General features: G+C 47.8%; 1 protein-coding gene across 1 annotated transcript in view; it reads left to right on the forward strand.

Moving 5' to 3' along the window:
- LOC147418098 (glutamate receptor 3.1-like) overlaps positions 1-14,573 on the forward strand; it is a 57,254-nt gene that overhangs the window by 24,086 nt on the left and 18,595 nt on the right. The window contains exon 4 of the mRNA XM_086506942.1: positions 8,008-8,288. Coding sequence (XP_086363068.1) covers positions 8,008-8,288 — 281 coding nt within the window. The remainder of the gene's footprint in view (positions 1-8,007; positions 8,289-14,573) is intronic.

Raw genomic sequence — 14,573 nt, forward strand, 5'->3', positions numbered from 1 at the left:
GTTGGTGGACTCCTACTCGGCACAAAGGGTTGGCGCTTTCGATGGTAGTACTTCAAAGGACTCAGTAATGGACTTTGTGGATCTTTGGACTGCCTCGTATGTGTCATGCAGTAATTAGAAACCCACCCAAGATTTGGGCACTAAGACTTTTACTTAGATGGTCCAGACTCCACTAGACCAGTGTGAGTGACTTGGACGAGAGATTAGCCAAGGACGAGTGACTAGACCGGGACCAAAGACTAGAACAGGACAAGTGACTAGACTGGCGGACGAGAGACTAGACCAAGACGAGTGACTACACCAGCTGGCCTAGGACTGAGCTGACAGACCAAGCTGGACTACTCTAGTCCAAACTAGCAGACCAACACGGGTGAGAGCTTAAACAAGTTAGCTCCTTGACCTGTAGGCACAATTGAGTGAAACTTCAGTTGAGGTCCCACGGAGCGTGCCAAAAATAAGAGCACCTGTAGCGGGAATAATGTGTTGTGCTCTCTATTGTGGGTGCTCCTCAGTGCAATGTCCTTGAAATCTCACTGCAACAAAATGAAAGCACTGTAGACGATGAATACTATAGCAAACAAGTGACTCGACAGCAGATTCAACAGTAGAACTTGAACAACATGGGACTCGATCAACTCAGATGAACCAGTACAGACTCTGGCATGGCAGCACACTCTCTGCTCCAAGCCCAGAACTCACGTATACAATGGGGGTCAAAGGCTCAACATGTGCAGGGAGGGTGTTGTGTGTGATGTAGACTCGACTCGACGCTAGACTCAAAACTCATAAACCATCTAGAACTATCTATCTCGACTCCAACAAAAATGTGAGCTTATATACAACCCCAAAACGGCAACCAACAGATAACATCAAATATCTCTGACTGTCCAGTTGCACCTATTTGTCACAAATGGGTGACGTGGCATGGCCCCGGGACACACTCATACAGTGGGGCAGCAGACCGACACCCTGAATCTGCCCAGCAGTGGACACGTTGCATTTGCACGGCAGTCCCGGAAATTGCGCCAGATTTCACGCTGACAGTGCTGACGTGACATGTCGTGCGGATCTCCGCTTTTCGCGCTGATAGTGTACGGAAATCAGCTTTTTGCGCTGGCTGAAAAATTGGTGGCTTTTGAAAATAAGTTGCTTTATTTTTGAAGGCTTTTCACTTACAGCTTTTGGGGCTCTGCTTTTTAGCATCTCTTGTAACTTATAAGTAAGTGGGCAGGGCCCTCACTCGTCAGAGCATCTGGACACAAGAGTCTGAGAGTGAGAACCATCCCACTCTCTTGTACTTTGAACACAGATTAATACAAAAAGAAATACCGAAAGGGGCGCTAGTCTTTGGGGCCAATATCTCTAGGCACGGAACTTCGCGGGGCCGTGTCGAATCAATTGTGAATTGTGAATTGTTTTGAAGTGAATCTCTGTTGTGTCTCGATAGAATCTTGACTTGGAGTGTCCAAGTTTGTTACAGTGGTATCAGAGCACGGCCGATTTCTCTTCTACAGGGAAATCCGATCCTTTTCTGGCGACAATTATGGATTCCAACAAAGAACAATCAACTTCCCCTGCATGTGGGGATGCGGAAAGAGATCACGAAGAAGATTCTCACGAAGAGTACGGCCCACCTCGGCCTACTCAGGCAAAGGTTGAAGAGATGGAACGTCGACAACTGGTTGACAACGCGACAAAGATGATCAACATTACGAAGGATCCGAAATTTGCAAAATTTTTGACTCAGACATCCTTCCACGAGGTGCACACCCAGTGGCAGAAGGCCACAGAGCCACCCCTCAAACCAGCACTCAAGAAAACTCCTACTCCGAGGATGTTATACAGAGCAAGAATTGGAAGAGGTGGTTGATACATGGATTACTCAACTTTTTGACGCGAACAATAAAGCCAAAAAGCACGACAAAAAGCAAAAGAAAGGAACTGATTTCCCGGGTTATTTGGGTCGTCAATCTACTTTTGCCTCGGCAAGAAAGCAAAAGAAGCGTGTGCGATTTGAAGGAGTATCTAGTTCTTCTTGTTTTTCTTCTTCTTCTTACAGCTCTTTTAGCTCTTCTGACTCGAGCGAAGAAGACAAAAAAGGGAAAAAGCGAAGCAAAAAGCAAAGCTTCGGAAAGGGCAAGAAAAAGGCAAAGAAGCCTAAGTTTCGCCCAGTTTCTGACAGTTCTACGGAGGACTCGTCTTCAGATAGTTCGGACTCCGACGATCACAAATTTTACGCAAAGAAGAAGCATTTCTATAAAGCCAACTAGTATGACTTCCTCAAAGATAAAAGCAAGAAAGTTTGAGAATTTAAAGAAGGTGGGCAGTCAATTAAGTTTGACACTTTTTTTGAATTCCGAGATGCATCGAGGGCTTTGGCCTTCATATAGCAGTTTGATATAGCTTTCTCTGGAGGGCATTACTCAGAGCAGTCCAAGATTCGGAGGACTACCTCTTTCTTCAAGGGGAATGCTCGAACATGGTGGTCCACACTTCTATTGAACAAGAAAGCGCCAGTGAAATGGCTGAAATTTAAAAGGCTTTTTCTTTCTTCTTGGCTGACTCGGGAGTACGAACGAGATATATGAACTGCTTGGAATCATCTTCGGATGACCAAGAGAGATTCTTTGGACGCATATTGCAAGAGATTTTGGAGCTCTTTTCTACCAGCTTCTTCATTTAAGAAGATCTCGTTTAAAGAACAGATTGAGCGGTTTTGCTGCGGACTTCCTACAGAGGTCCGAAATCACTGCTTAGAAAAAAAGTCAAATTCTATTCAAGAATCGATGAATCATGCGAAACGGGGTTTTACCATACAATCAGGCAGTCTGACTTACCCCACAGATGAGATCATGACTCAGAGAACCGAACAAACTTCTAATAGTGAAAGTAGAAAGAAGAAGAGCCCCCAAGGAAAGAAAGATGGATTCACAACCCTAGCTCACTCTTCGGGAGAGAGCCAACTACATCAAAGAGGGGAAGTGTTTTGGATGCGGGGAACATGGGTACATCTCCGCGAAGTGCCCTAAAAAGGCGCAGAAAGAACAAGATGAAGAAAGGCTAGAGAGTTTGAAAGCAGCTGAGGAACGTGGACGAAAAGGCAAGATGAAAGCAGGACTGGTTCTATATTGCATGGGTACTGACCCAAGCTCAATTGATGAAAGTACATAACTTTGTCGAGCTTAGGGCAAAGCGAAAGATCAAGAAGCCCTGATTTTCTTCGATGGAGGAGCCAAGGCCAACTTCATTTCACCTGAATCGGCGGCGGGGCTCGAGATTACACCCGATCGAATGGGACCACAAGCAGAGGCACTTCTAGCGGCACCCGACAGGGACGTGGCCATTACACCTGTCATTGGCAAACTTCGGTTGCATTGTCAGGGGTATTTGGGGCACGAGTACTTCTACATAATGCCCTTGGAAGGTTGTGATGTCCTCCTAGGAGTCCCTTGGTACCATAAGAACAACTCCGTGATTGATTATCGGACGAAGAAAGTGACATTAACTACTGAAAAGGGCCGAAAGATTGTACTTGATGTGAAACTTAAGAGCGAGTCTATCCCTATTGTATCGGCTTCGGTCGTTTCAAAATTAATGAAATCCCGTCTGTTTGTTTACTCGATCTTTTTGAAAGAGTTGAATGATGAACATAGGAAAAATATGTCTGAACTTAGAAGAGCCGATTTTACGGTCTTCACAGATCACCAGAGTTTACGCTACTTCTTGTCACAAAAGCAGCTATCGGAAAAGTAGATGCGATGGGCGAACATCTTGTCACAGTTTCACTTCCAGATTGTCCATGTACAGGGATAGAAGAACTTGGTGGCAGATGCTTTGTCCCGGAAGCCGTTGGTCTCGGCTATTTCCACGATACATCATAGAAGCTTCGAGGATATGGTTGATCAGTACGCCACAGATCTAGATTTTGCAGATGTATTCAATCGAATACAGAATGGGGAGGTAATAGCGGGATATTCCATTCGAAATGGCTTCTTGATGAAGAAAACGATGTTGTGCGTTACACATCCGTTGAGGGAAAAGCTTTTAACCGAATGCCACTGTCCACCATTTATGGGTCACTGCGGCATTGATACCACCTTGAAAGGTGTGGAGAGATACTTCTTTTGGCTGAGACTCAAGAAGGATGTGGATGATTTTGTACACAGATGGTCTGCCAGAAGGTCAAGTTTGACAGGTATAAAGCACAGGGATTGTTACAGCTTTTACCCATTCCCGCCTGCCCCTAAGAAGTATTGCTATGGATTTCATTTTTGATCTCACGAAGACACAGAGTGGGCACGATGGTATCTGGATTGTTATTGACAGAATTAGCAAGCTCATTCATTCCAGTAAAGAAAACAGTCAAGTCGGATCACTTAGCGAGATCGTTCATTGCCCAGATATTCAGATTACATGGCATGCCTGAGACAGTTGTCTCTGGCAGAGATCCCCGATTCATGAGTTTGTTTTGGAAGGCTATTTGGGAAGACATTGGCACGCGGTTGCAGTTCTTGTCATCTTTCCACCTGCAGACAGATGGGCAATCTAAGATTGCAAATTCAGTCGTACTGGAGTTATTGAAGTCTTACATCTCGGATCAATGGGAAAAGTATTTGCCCTTGGTGGAATTTGCCTACAATAACACGATTCACTCTTCGACGGGGAAGGCACCATTTGAGATTATTGAAGGTGCTCCAAAGGTTCCACCCTTCCTACCGATACTTGGAGAATTCACAATGCTTTTCATGTGAGTCTCTTGAAGCCTTTTAAAGGCGATGTGCCCGATGATGGGGAGCCAGATGAGCAACCCGAAGTGGAGGAAAGCGAGGAGATACTCGTTCCAGAAGAGATATTGGCACATAAACATAGAAAGATAAAAGGTAAAGCGATAAGGCGGTTCTTGGTTAAATTCAAGAACTATCCCGCATTGGATGCGAAGTGGATGGAGGTAGAGGACCTGGCGGATACTCCTGACATTGTGAAACTTTACCTTAAAGCATTCGGTTTAGCATAGTCTACTCCGATAGAACCCCGATTTCAGCATGGGCGAAATTTGGTGCAGCGGGCTTGCACAAGGGGGGAGTGACTCCGCTCCTTTGTCAACCGATTGCCCCGATTTTTTAAAATAGAGTCACTGATGTCCCTATTGGGTTTTCAGGATATTGTGGGCTGACAATGATGTAATGACTTTAAGATTTGGAATTCCCGATAATATGATACTGATTTGTACTTGACTTGTTTGACGATATGCAACATCACGCTTTGGACCATATGGAATGCTCGATGATCACACATTCTGGGCTCACAATCTTCCCCTACGTCCACTATTTTGACATCCATCTGACAGAGCTACAGCATACTCTTCGCAGTCAGTGGGGTTCTTCAGCCGGCTCCTCCAGGGCAGCGGAGCAACATTGATGCCTCTTTCTCCACATATGGGCACGGTCATTAGTTTTTTTCCTTTGGGATCTAGGTCACATTACATGGCCTTATGCACCCCCACAGTGGTTCATTCTACATTCATCGTACAGACCTCTTTGATGTTTACATAGCCTACACATTGTCACTCCTCTTTTGTACTTCCTCTGGGAGATAGGCCATTGAGCGTCTCATGAGGTCTCTTATGTACACAGAATACAGCCTCTTTTCTCCACACACACACACACACACACACACACACACACACACACACACACACACAGAGAGAGAGAGAGAGAGAGAGAGAGAGAGAGAGAGAGAGAGAGAGAGAGAGAGAGAGAGAGAGAGATATGAAATGAGATATTAAACGTCTTCAAGAGGCCAAAATGACCTATGAGAGAGAGAGAGAGCCCCTCCTATCTACCTTGATGATGACCTCACAAAGATGCAAGTGGAACTAGTTGAGCGTGCATGTCTAAAATACTCTAAGCACGCAAAGAGGGAAACAGAGCTTCTTACGGCGACAATTTGGTCATTATTGATGGCAAGGCCATAGCATAGGGACTCTCGCGGCCTATGGGACACACTATGAGGAGATACACCTTGCAGTTTGGAACGGCAACGGGGACCTATGAACTCATTTAGAGAGGCATGAGTGGTCATGACAACATACTACACGCTGAGACACGAGAGAGCCGTGAGAAGAGCTTACCACGGATACATGGTTTTCAGTGGCAGTCCATGTACAGAGGGTGTACATGCTAGAACACATCCAGAGGGTCAGAAGGAGTCACCATACTTTTCCACCGAGAGCTACAGAGTAGGATACAGATTGTAGCACGCGATCCGGATGCCCGTTTCCTCTGGATTTGCATTGAGCTCTCATAGGACCAGATCATATATGCTACTTTTCTCCTACTGGCTCCAGGTTTGCTGCGACAGAGCAAGGGGAGTGGTGAGTCAGCTTGCACGTGCCTTATAGAGGACTCGCCTCATGGAGAAGTCTTCCTAATGGGAGACTTCAATGCCAGGACCTGTACTTGATAGTGTGAGATTCGAGGGTCCTGAGATCTTGCAAACCATGGAGCACACAGACACCTTGCGGACCTTAATTGACATGGCCCAGCCCACAGGACACGAGCATCACCTATTCAGATTGGGATCTCAGCACCGTCTTGTTATCTATAACGGGATGGCACAGTGGCCCACTTCAGGAGGTTTGACATGCATACCACATGGTGTAGCAGAGGGGAGAGTTAGTACAGTGGACTCCATCATGGGACCCAGAAAGTCAGCACACCTACTCAACTCTTTCACCATTCTTCCCAGGCCCATTGGAGCTGATGATGCCCACCCTGGATATAGGGAACTACAATCATGATTGGCCAAACTTTATGGAGCAGTAATTGAGGCAGAGCTGATCTCATATGCAGAGAATGAGGCTTGAGAGCTTCAAGACAAGCAGCAGGCTTCAGATGAGCTTTCTCTACCATAGATGACATCTTCGTTTTGTGTTGCCTGATCAATGGGGCCAAGGCACGGAAGAAGCTGTATTGCTGCTTTGTGGATTTCCTCAAAGCTTTTGAATAGTGCCATGAGAGAGACTTTTCCAACGCCTACAAGGATTGGGGGTTCCAACACACATGATCTGGGCCATATATGCTTTTATATGAATAGGTGACAGGACGAGTTTCCCGGGAGGACTCTCAAATACCATTGCTAGCACCATTGTTATGAAGCAAGGGTGTCCCCTTTCACCTGCGCTGTTTGGGCTCTACATCAACGAGATCTTTGATTTTGTACTTAGAGCGGGAGGGCAGGAGGCAAATCTAGCAGGTACCCCGATACATATTATGCATTATGCTGATGATATTGTCGTGATCTCTAAGTTACAGGAGGGGCTATAGTCCCATCTCGGCGTCCTGGATGATTTTTGCACAAATCGAAATATGACAGTGAACCTTGGCAAAACCAAGGTCATGATCTTCCACACATCCAGAGGAGTCAGACACGGCACAGTTTTCACAGCATCTGGAGGGAGAGTGGAGGTGGTAGAGTCATATGTATATGTAGGGGTTACGTTCTCCTCCCGAGCGCTTCACCATTTCTCGAGCTGCCACAGAGAGGATTACCAGAGGATATGCAACATTGACTGTGCTAGAGCGGAGATGCAATTCAGCACACTTTAAAGAGCCTCGCACCAAAGGGTGGGTCTTCGACACTTTGGCAACACTGGCTATGATGTACGCTGCTACAGTATGGGGTAGTAAAGGCTTTGTTCCAGACTATATACTTCATAAACAGGATGCGAGATTAATAGACGTAAAATCTCTCTCTCTCTCTCTCTCTCTCTCTCTCTCTCTCTCTCTCTCTCTCTCTCTCTCTCTCTCTCTCTCTCTCTCTCTCTCTCTCATTGCCCACACACGCGCGCACACACACGAGTCGTGTCTAGACACATATGTTCATTATAAGTGTTAAAACATCTTCTTAGAAACATTTCACTCTTGAAGAGATTTGTTCACCTAAGACCTGCCTGTCAAAGTGGATTGAATCACCTTCACTGTTTGTTGGCAACCTTGGACAGTGCAGGAATATGATGCAGTTGTGGGTGATGTGACAATTACGACGGCACGCTCAAAGGTTGTAGACTTTACGCAGCCCTACACAGCATCGGGGCTGGTGGTTGTTGTACCTGTTAAAGGGGATGCTGCAAGCTACGCCTGGGCTTTCATGCGCCCTTTTACTCCAGCTATGTGGTGTACAACCTGTGCCTTTTTCCTTCTAACTGGAATAGTGATATGGATCTTGGAGCACAAGAAGAATCGAGATTTCAGAGGACGCCCCAGGAAACAATTTGTCACCACTTTATGGTACCTGTTACAACCATACTATGCTCGTTGTTATTATGTTGCTGAAAGAAATTGTATGAATGTATCATACCCTGCATGCCATAGACTTAACATTGTGAAGCAGTCAATTGAATGTACATGATTTGTGGCTATGAAGGCCTTCAAAACATGAATGTTGCATCCTAACATGAAAGTTACTTTGTCAATTACTAGTCAGATGTCAAAGAAACCACAGAGAACTAGAAATCTTGCAACACTCTTTATTTGATCAATAGAATGTTAAGGCCTGCTCCTTTCCATGCTTTTGATTGCCGTGAGCGTCTTCATAGAATTATGCTACACCTTGAAGGCTTGAAGATCTTGCTTTTCATAATCTTATTGTATATTTCCAAAGGGTTGACTGAGGATTGGAAGTCACAGAAGGAGATTAGTGAGTGGATGCATGCCAAAAACATTTATGCACAAGTAAATGGCTAGTTTGAAGGTTTCTGGGTATATAGAGGTATGAAACACAGTCCACTGCTTTATAGGAGTTGCGATTTGGAGGTCTTATGTGCACTTCTAACAATGTGGTTGCACACAAGCTACAATAAAAGCAAGGGGACAAGTGTATAAGTCTCAGACTCGAGACCATTATATGACTCCTAGTTCCACAAAATAACCAATAGATTCTTCACCTTGGAATACAACAAAACCAAAATACGAGAATCGAAGCAAATGGTGCTGCAAAGAACTTCTTTGATGCACAATCTTGTGAATTTTCCATAATGCCAAAGACAATGCATGCTTGCATGTTTCAATTAGTACAAGATGCAATACACGCAGTGGGGGGGCAAGGGGGGAGAGACGTACTTAACAATTAAGAGAAAAAATCACACCAATTGGCATGTTGCAGCAGGCCTTTCACGCTACATCTACAATTGTTTTTTTTCCTCTAATATCAATTCTCGACAATGTCCAAGGCCAAAGTCATCTAACCCTGCTTTACTACTATCTAGCTAGAGTAGCTATCTCCTATGAGTTGCTGCGGTTGTGCTCAAGAGAATGACGAGAGAGAGAGAGAGAGAGAGAGAGAGAGAGAGAGAGAGAGAGAGAGAGAGAGAGAGAGAGAGAGAGAGAGAGAGAGAGAGAGAGAGAGAGAGAAATGAAATGAAATGAAATGTTATATTAACGTCTTCAAAAGGCCAAAATGACCTATGAGGCCAACCTGTTACAAAATGGTGAATCTAATACCATGTCTGGGTACAAAAGAACTAGAACAAAGATACTACAACTAGAATCCATCCTCATCTGCACTCTGGACGTCGAGAGAGTATGGCTCGAATCCTCTACTAGTCTCCGTCGATGCTGTGTAGCCCCTCTCCTCAATCGTGGCCGTGTGGATCTCGGTAGCTCCAGTGCTTGGTCGATGAGAGTGCCGGTAGTGGTCGAATGAGTGTGAGTAGAGCTATGCAGTGATGGCTGCTCCTCTGGCTATCCCATAACTAGTGAAAAGAAATCTGTATTCTGTCTCTGGGACTCTCTCTCTCTCTCTCCCTAGTAACGTGTCTATATCTGTGTAACTCAAGTAGATATAGCACAAGAAATCTTTGATCCATGACATTGGACTTGGGTTGATTCACACACTCAAGGGCCAATTTCAGAGACTCCAGAGAAGCTTCGGCTGCATGCGGTAGTGGTCGAATGAGTGTGAGCAGAGCTATGCAGTGATGGCTGCTCCTCTAGCTATCCCATATCTAGTGAAAAGAAATCTGTAATCTGTCTCTGGGACTCTCTCTCTCTCTCTCTCTCTCTCTCTCTCCCTAGCAGATTGTACGGAATCTGGCGTTTCACGCTGATTGCTGACATGGCAGACTGTACGGATTTTCGTGATTTGTGCTGACAAGTGCTGACTTGGCACTGTACGGATTTTTCCGTGATTTGCGCTGGCAGCTCTTGGACAAGATGCTTTTGTACTAGTTGCTTTTGAGTTTAAAGCTTTTCATGCAAACTGCTTTTGGGCCTAGGGCCTTTAAATATGAGGCCATGGGCTTATTCTCTGGTATGCTTCTGGACAAAGATGCAGAGGATGGAGTACCGGCTTGTACTTTGATAATGCAATAAAAAGAAATACCGAAAGGGGCGCCAAGGTTTGGGGCCAATACTCTCTGGGGTGGAATTCTGCCACTCCGTGTCGCATGTACTCTCTCTCTTTCAGTTTCAGTTGTTATTGAAGTACTAAAAGTATATTCAGTCTATTCTTGTCCGTTGGCACGTGGTGCCAGTTTTGTGACACGTCAGGCCTTCTCAATTGGCTGACACTGGCGTGCGCTTGCCGGGGTCCCACATTGTCTCAAAGAACGCCCTCGTCACTTTGTCACCCACCTGGATCCACTGAGATGCCTGTCGATGGAAAGCAAACTCATGACGCCTCTCCTCTATGCTGGCAAGCTCCTGGCGAGCCTGCTGCAACTGCTCCTCCAACCATGGACTGTCTGGGTGCTGCTCTTGCATTCTCTGGAAGCAACGCCCTGCCGGAGACGTTGCTCCTCCTCCCTCGCTACAGCCAGGCGGGCCGTAGACTCCTGAAGAAAGGACTGACTAAGCTGAGCAAGTCCAGAGGCCACTCTGTCAGCATGAGAGTCCTGCGCACTCTGTCCAAAGAGCCACCACTCGCTCTCTGAGCAGAGTCTAGCAAGATCCTCTTAGGGATGTGTAGCATCGTGCTCTCCCTCTTCTGTCTATCTGTCACAATGAGGATCACTGGTGCATGGTCCGAAAAACATGTCCCAGCCAAAATGCAAACTGTCTCACCCAAGTCACAAATGTGGTCATTAGCGTAGAAGTGATCTATCCGAGATAGATTCACTCCTCCCACTCTGCGGTCGAACGAGACAAGGCCAGGCTGTTTGGGGGCCTCACAAAGCCAGAGTGCTACCAAACATTTGAAACCCTCAAAGTCATACATAGCCTCTCCCAAGCTGCCAACTCAGCTCCATACACAGTAGCATGGCTACCTCCAATCCTGTCAGAGGGGTCCTCCAACATGTTGAAGTCACCCCCAATGCACCATTGCCCTGCATGCAGCAGAGACTCTACAATGCGAGACCAAAACTTTGCATGTACACTCGCCACATTGATGTAGCATGGATAGTGTGTCGTGTCTCTATAGTGGGTGCTCCTTAGTGCAATGTGGTGACATCTCACTCAAACAGACTGAAAACAAAGGAACAATAGATAACAACTGATCACACAGAGACACAGCAGCAGACAAGAACATAGAACTCGGCTATCTCAAGGAACCGATACAGAATCTGGGGTGTGGCAGCACACTCAGCTCCAGCCCAGGACTCACAGGTACAATGGGGTTGTCGAGGCTCAGATGTGCAGGGATGTGCCGACGTGGTGTGTGTCTAGACTCGCTACTCTAGACATGATGAAGATCCTTTGACCCAACCGCTACTACTCATATATACAACCGTAAAGAGCCACCAACGGCTCATAAATATCAGCATCTAAGTCTATCTCCACTGAGTGGCGGTGGTGACCTGGCCACGATGTCCACTAGGCCACCGTATCCTTGCCACGTGTCACTGCCTAGCGAGTCCGTCCAGTGTGAACCAGACCAGACCACTAATGGTGAAAACTCCTGTAGCGCGGATAATGTGTCGTGCTCTCTCCAGTGTGGGTGCCCCTCAGTGCAATGTGCGTGACAATCTCACTCAAACAAATGAAAACTCTCTCAAAGAGAATGAAACACAGAAACAATGGATAACAACGGAGATACAACAATGAACCAGAACATGTGGACTCGACTAGCTCAAAGAACCATGTACAAACTCTGGCGTGGCAGCACACTCAGCTCCAGCCCAGAACTCACAGGTACAAGAGGGGTGTCGAGGCTCAGATGTGCTGGGATGGTGAAGCAGTGCTCTGTGTAAGACTCGCTACCTCGATGACGCCGGACCAAAGGCGAAGAAGATAATCCGATGACCAACCTCTACCACTCCTATGTACCACCATAAAGAGCCACCAACGGCTCATAAATGTCAGCCATGTGGTGACCTGGCCACGAGGTCCACTAGACCACCGTCGGTACCCTGCCACGTGTCACTCCTAGGCCAGAGGGTCCGTCCAGTGTGAACCAGCCTGGACCAACTGTACTAACTGTGTCCTGTGACACTGTAGCCCGGCTATAGGTTGCCCGCCACAAGACCGCTCACCGTCTCGGTGAGGAATACTGAAAAAACTGTGAAGGAAAACCACTAGGTACTGCATCCGTACATCTTTCTGAAGCAGGTGTTAGGCCCATGACCTTACAGACTTCAAAAGTGGAGTTAAAAACATTGCACTGCTTGCAATCGCCTTAAGCCTCTAACTAGGCAGGAACCCAGTATGTATGATTGTAAAGCCTGGGCCATGCTTGTAGTTGCAGATGACCCTTGCCACTCTTTTTGCAACAACACTCTTCTCGAAAAGAGGGATGACCATAAACCCGAGTAACACCGCAAATAGGGTTAAGCTCCATGATGATGACAGAATGAAAGCTGAACTTGAGAGGGCTAGATAGGGTTTAGGGGGAGTGAGGGGTGGGTAGTGGTGAGAGGGGAAGTGAGGGGGTATGGGTGAGGGGAACTGGGTAGGGGCGAGAGGGGTAGGTTGCTAGATAGGGGCGAGAGGGAATGAGGGGGTGGGTAGGGGCGAGAGGGGGAGGGTAGGGGCGAGTGGGGTGGGTAGGGGCGAGAGGGAAGGTGGGGGTGGGTAGGGGCGAGAGGGGAAGGGTAGGGGCGAGTGGGGTGGGTAGGGGGAGGGTAGGGGCGAGAGGGGTGAGGGGGAGGGGGTAGGGGCGAGAGGGAGAGAGGGGGAGGGTAGGGGCGAGAGGGGGTGAGGGGGAGGGTAGGGGCGAGTGGAAGAGGGTATGGGCGAGAGGTAGAGAGGGGGAGGGTAGGGGCGAGAGGGGGAGGGAGAGGGTGGGTAGGGGCGAGTGGGAGAGGGTAGGTAGGGGCGAGAGGGGAAGGGAGAGGGTGGGTAGGGGCGAGTGGGAGAGAGTAGGGCGAGAGGTAAAGAGGGGGAGGGTAGGGGCGAGAGGGAGAGGGAGAGGGTGGGTAGGGGCGAGTGGGAGAGGGTAGGTAGGGGCGAGAGGGGGAGGGTAGGGGCGAGTGGGGTGGGTAGGGGGAGGGTAGGGGCGAGAGGGGTGAGGGGGAGGGGGTAGGGTCGAGAGGGGAAGGGTAGGGGCGAGTGGGAGAGAGTAGGGCGAGAGGTAGAGAGGGGGAGGGTAGGGGCGAGAGGGGGAGGGAGAGGGTGGGTAGGGGCGAGTGGGAGAGGGTAGGTAGGGGCGAGAGGGAGGGTAGGTGCGAGTGGGAGAGAGTAGGTAGGGGCGAGAGGGGGAGGGAGAGGGTGGGTATGGACGAGGGTGTGTTGGTAAGGGCGAGGAAGGTCAGAGCATTATGAAAGTGCAGGTTGAGGACAGAACCAACTATTCTCAGCAAGACTACGAGCAGGAGTAGGGAATTCATCCAGCACATCAAGCAGGACCTGCTCTGTGAAGGGAGTTGGCTAGACACAGAGGTTAGCTTCGTTTTGGTTGGAGAAGCAGACACCAATGGGGCTGATGTCTGAAGGGGGTTGAACTCCTGTAGGGGAGATTTCTTTTTGCTTATATACTTTTTCCTCGGCTTTCCAAATTCAACGGCTTTTATCAAGAGGGCTTTCACTGAGAGCGCATCAGGAGTATCTTCTGTGACCTTCAACTCTTGAGCTGGCTCATGTGGCTCATAAGGTTTAGTTACCTTGGAAACATTGGAAGAGGGTGTACTTTCAAGCAAAGAGCGAATAGAGACTCCATAACAAGGCATAGATTTGGTAGCCTCCAGCCACTCCAGCAGATCTTCGTTTGACCCTTCAGGTGTAGTAGGATGTTCTTGTTCAGGGTTGGTTTCCATTGACACGGAAACTTTCTGCACCACTGGATCCATGCCTCCTTCTAAGAGGATGGGTTGCATCGGGGAGCCAGAAGTATGTATCCACATTGCATCGTTTCCCCAATCGTGGAGTGCTTTAGTGTGTCGCAGCCATGGTCTTCCAATAAGCAAGGGAAATCAGCCCTCAACCTGGGGAAGACGAACCACCACAAAATCCAAGTTAAAAGTAAAGTCTTGTACCTGCAGAGGCACATTATTCACTATGCCCACTGGGTAGACTGTCCGCTGGTCAGCCAATGTAACTGTGAAGGGAGCAGGGCGAGTAGGCTGTAGACCTAGAGCTAGCATAGTGAACTCGGGCATCAGGTTGATGCCAGATCCACCATCCACTATCACTCCTGAGAAT

This window comes from Adiantum capillus-veneris, chromosome 30 (genome assembly GCF_014529385.1).
Source record: "Adiantum capillus-veneris isolate H3 chromosome 30, ASM1452938v2, whole genome shotgun sequence".
Lineage (NCBI taxonomy): Eukaryota > Viridiplantae > Streptophyta > Polypodiopsida > Polypodiales > Pteridaceae > Adiantum > Adiantum capillus-veneris.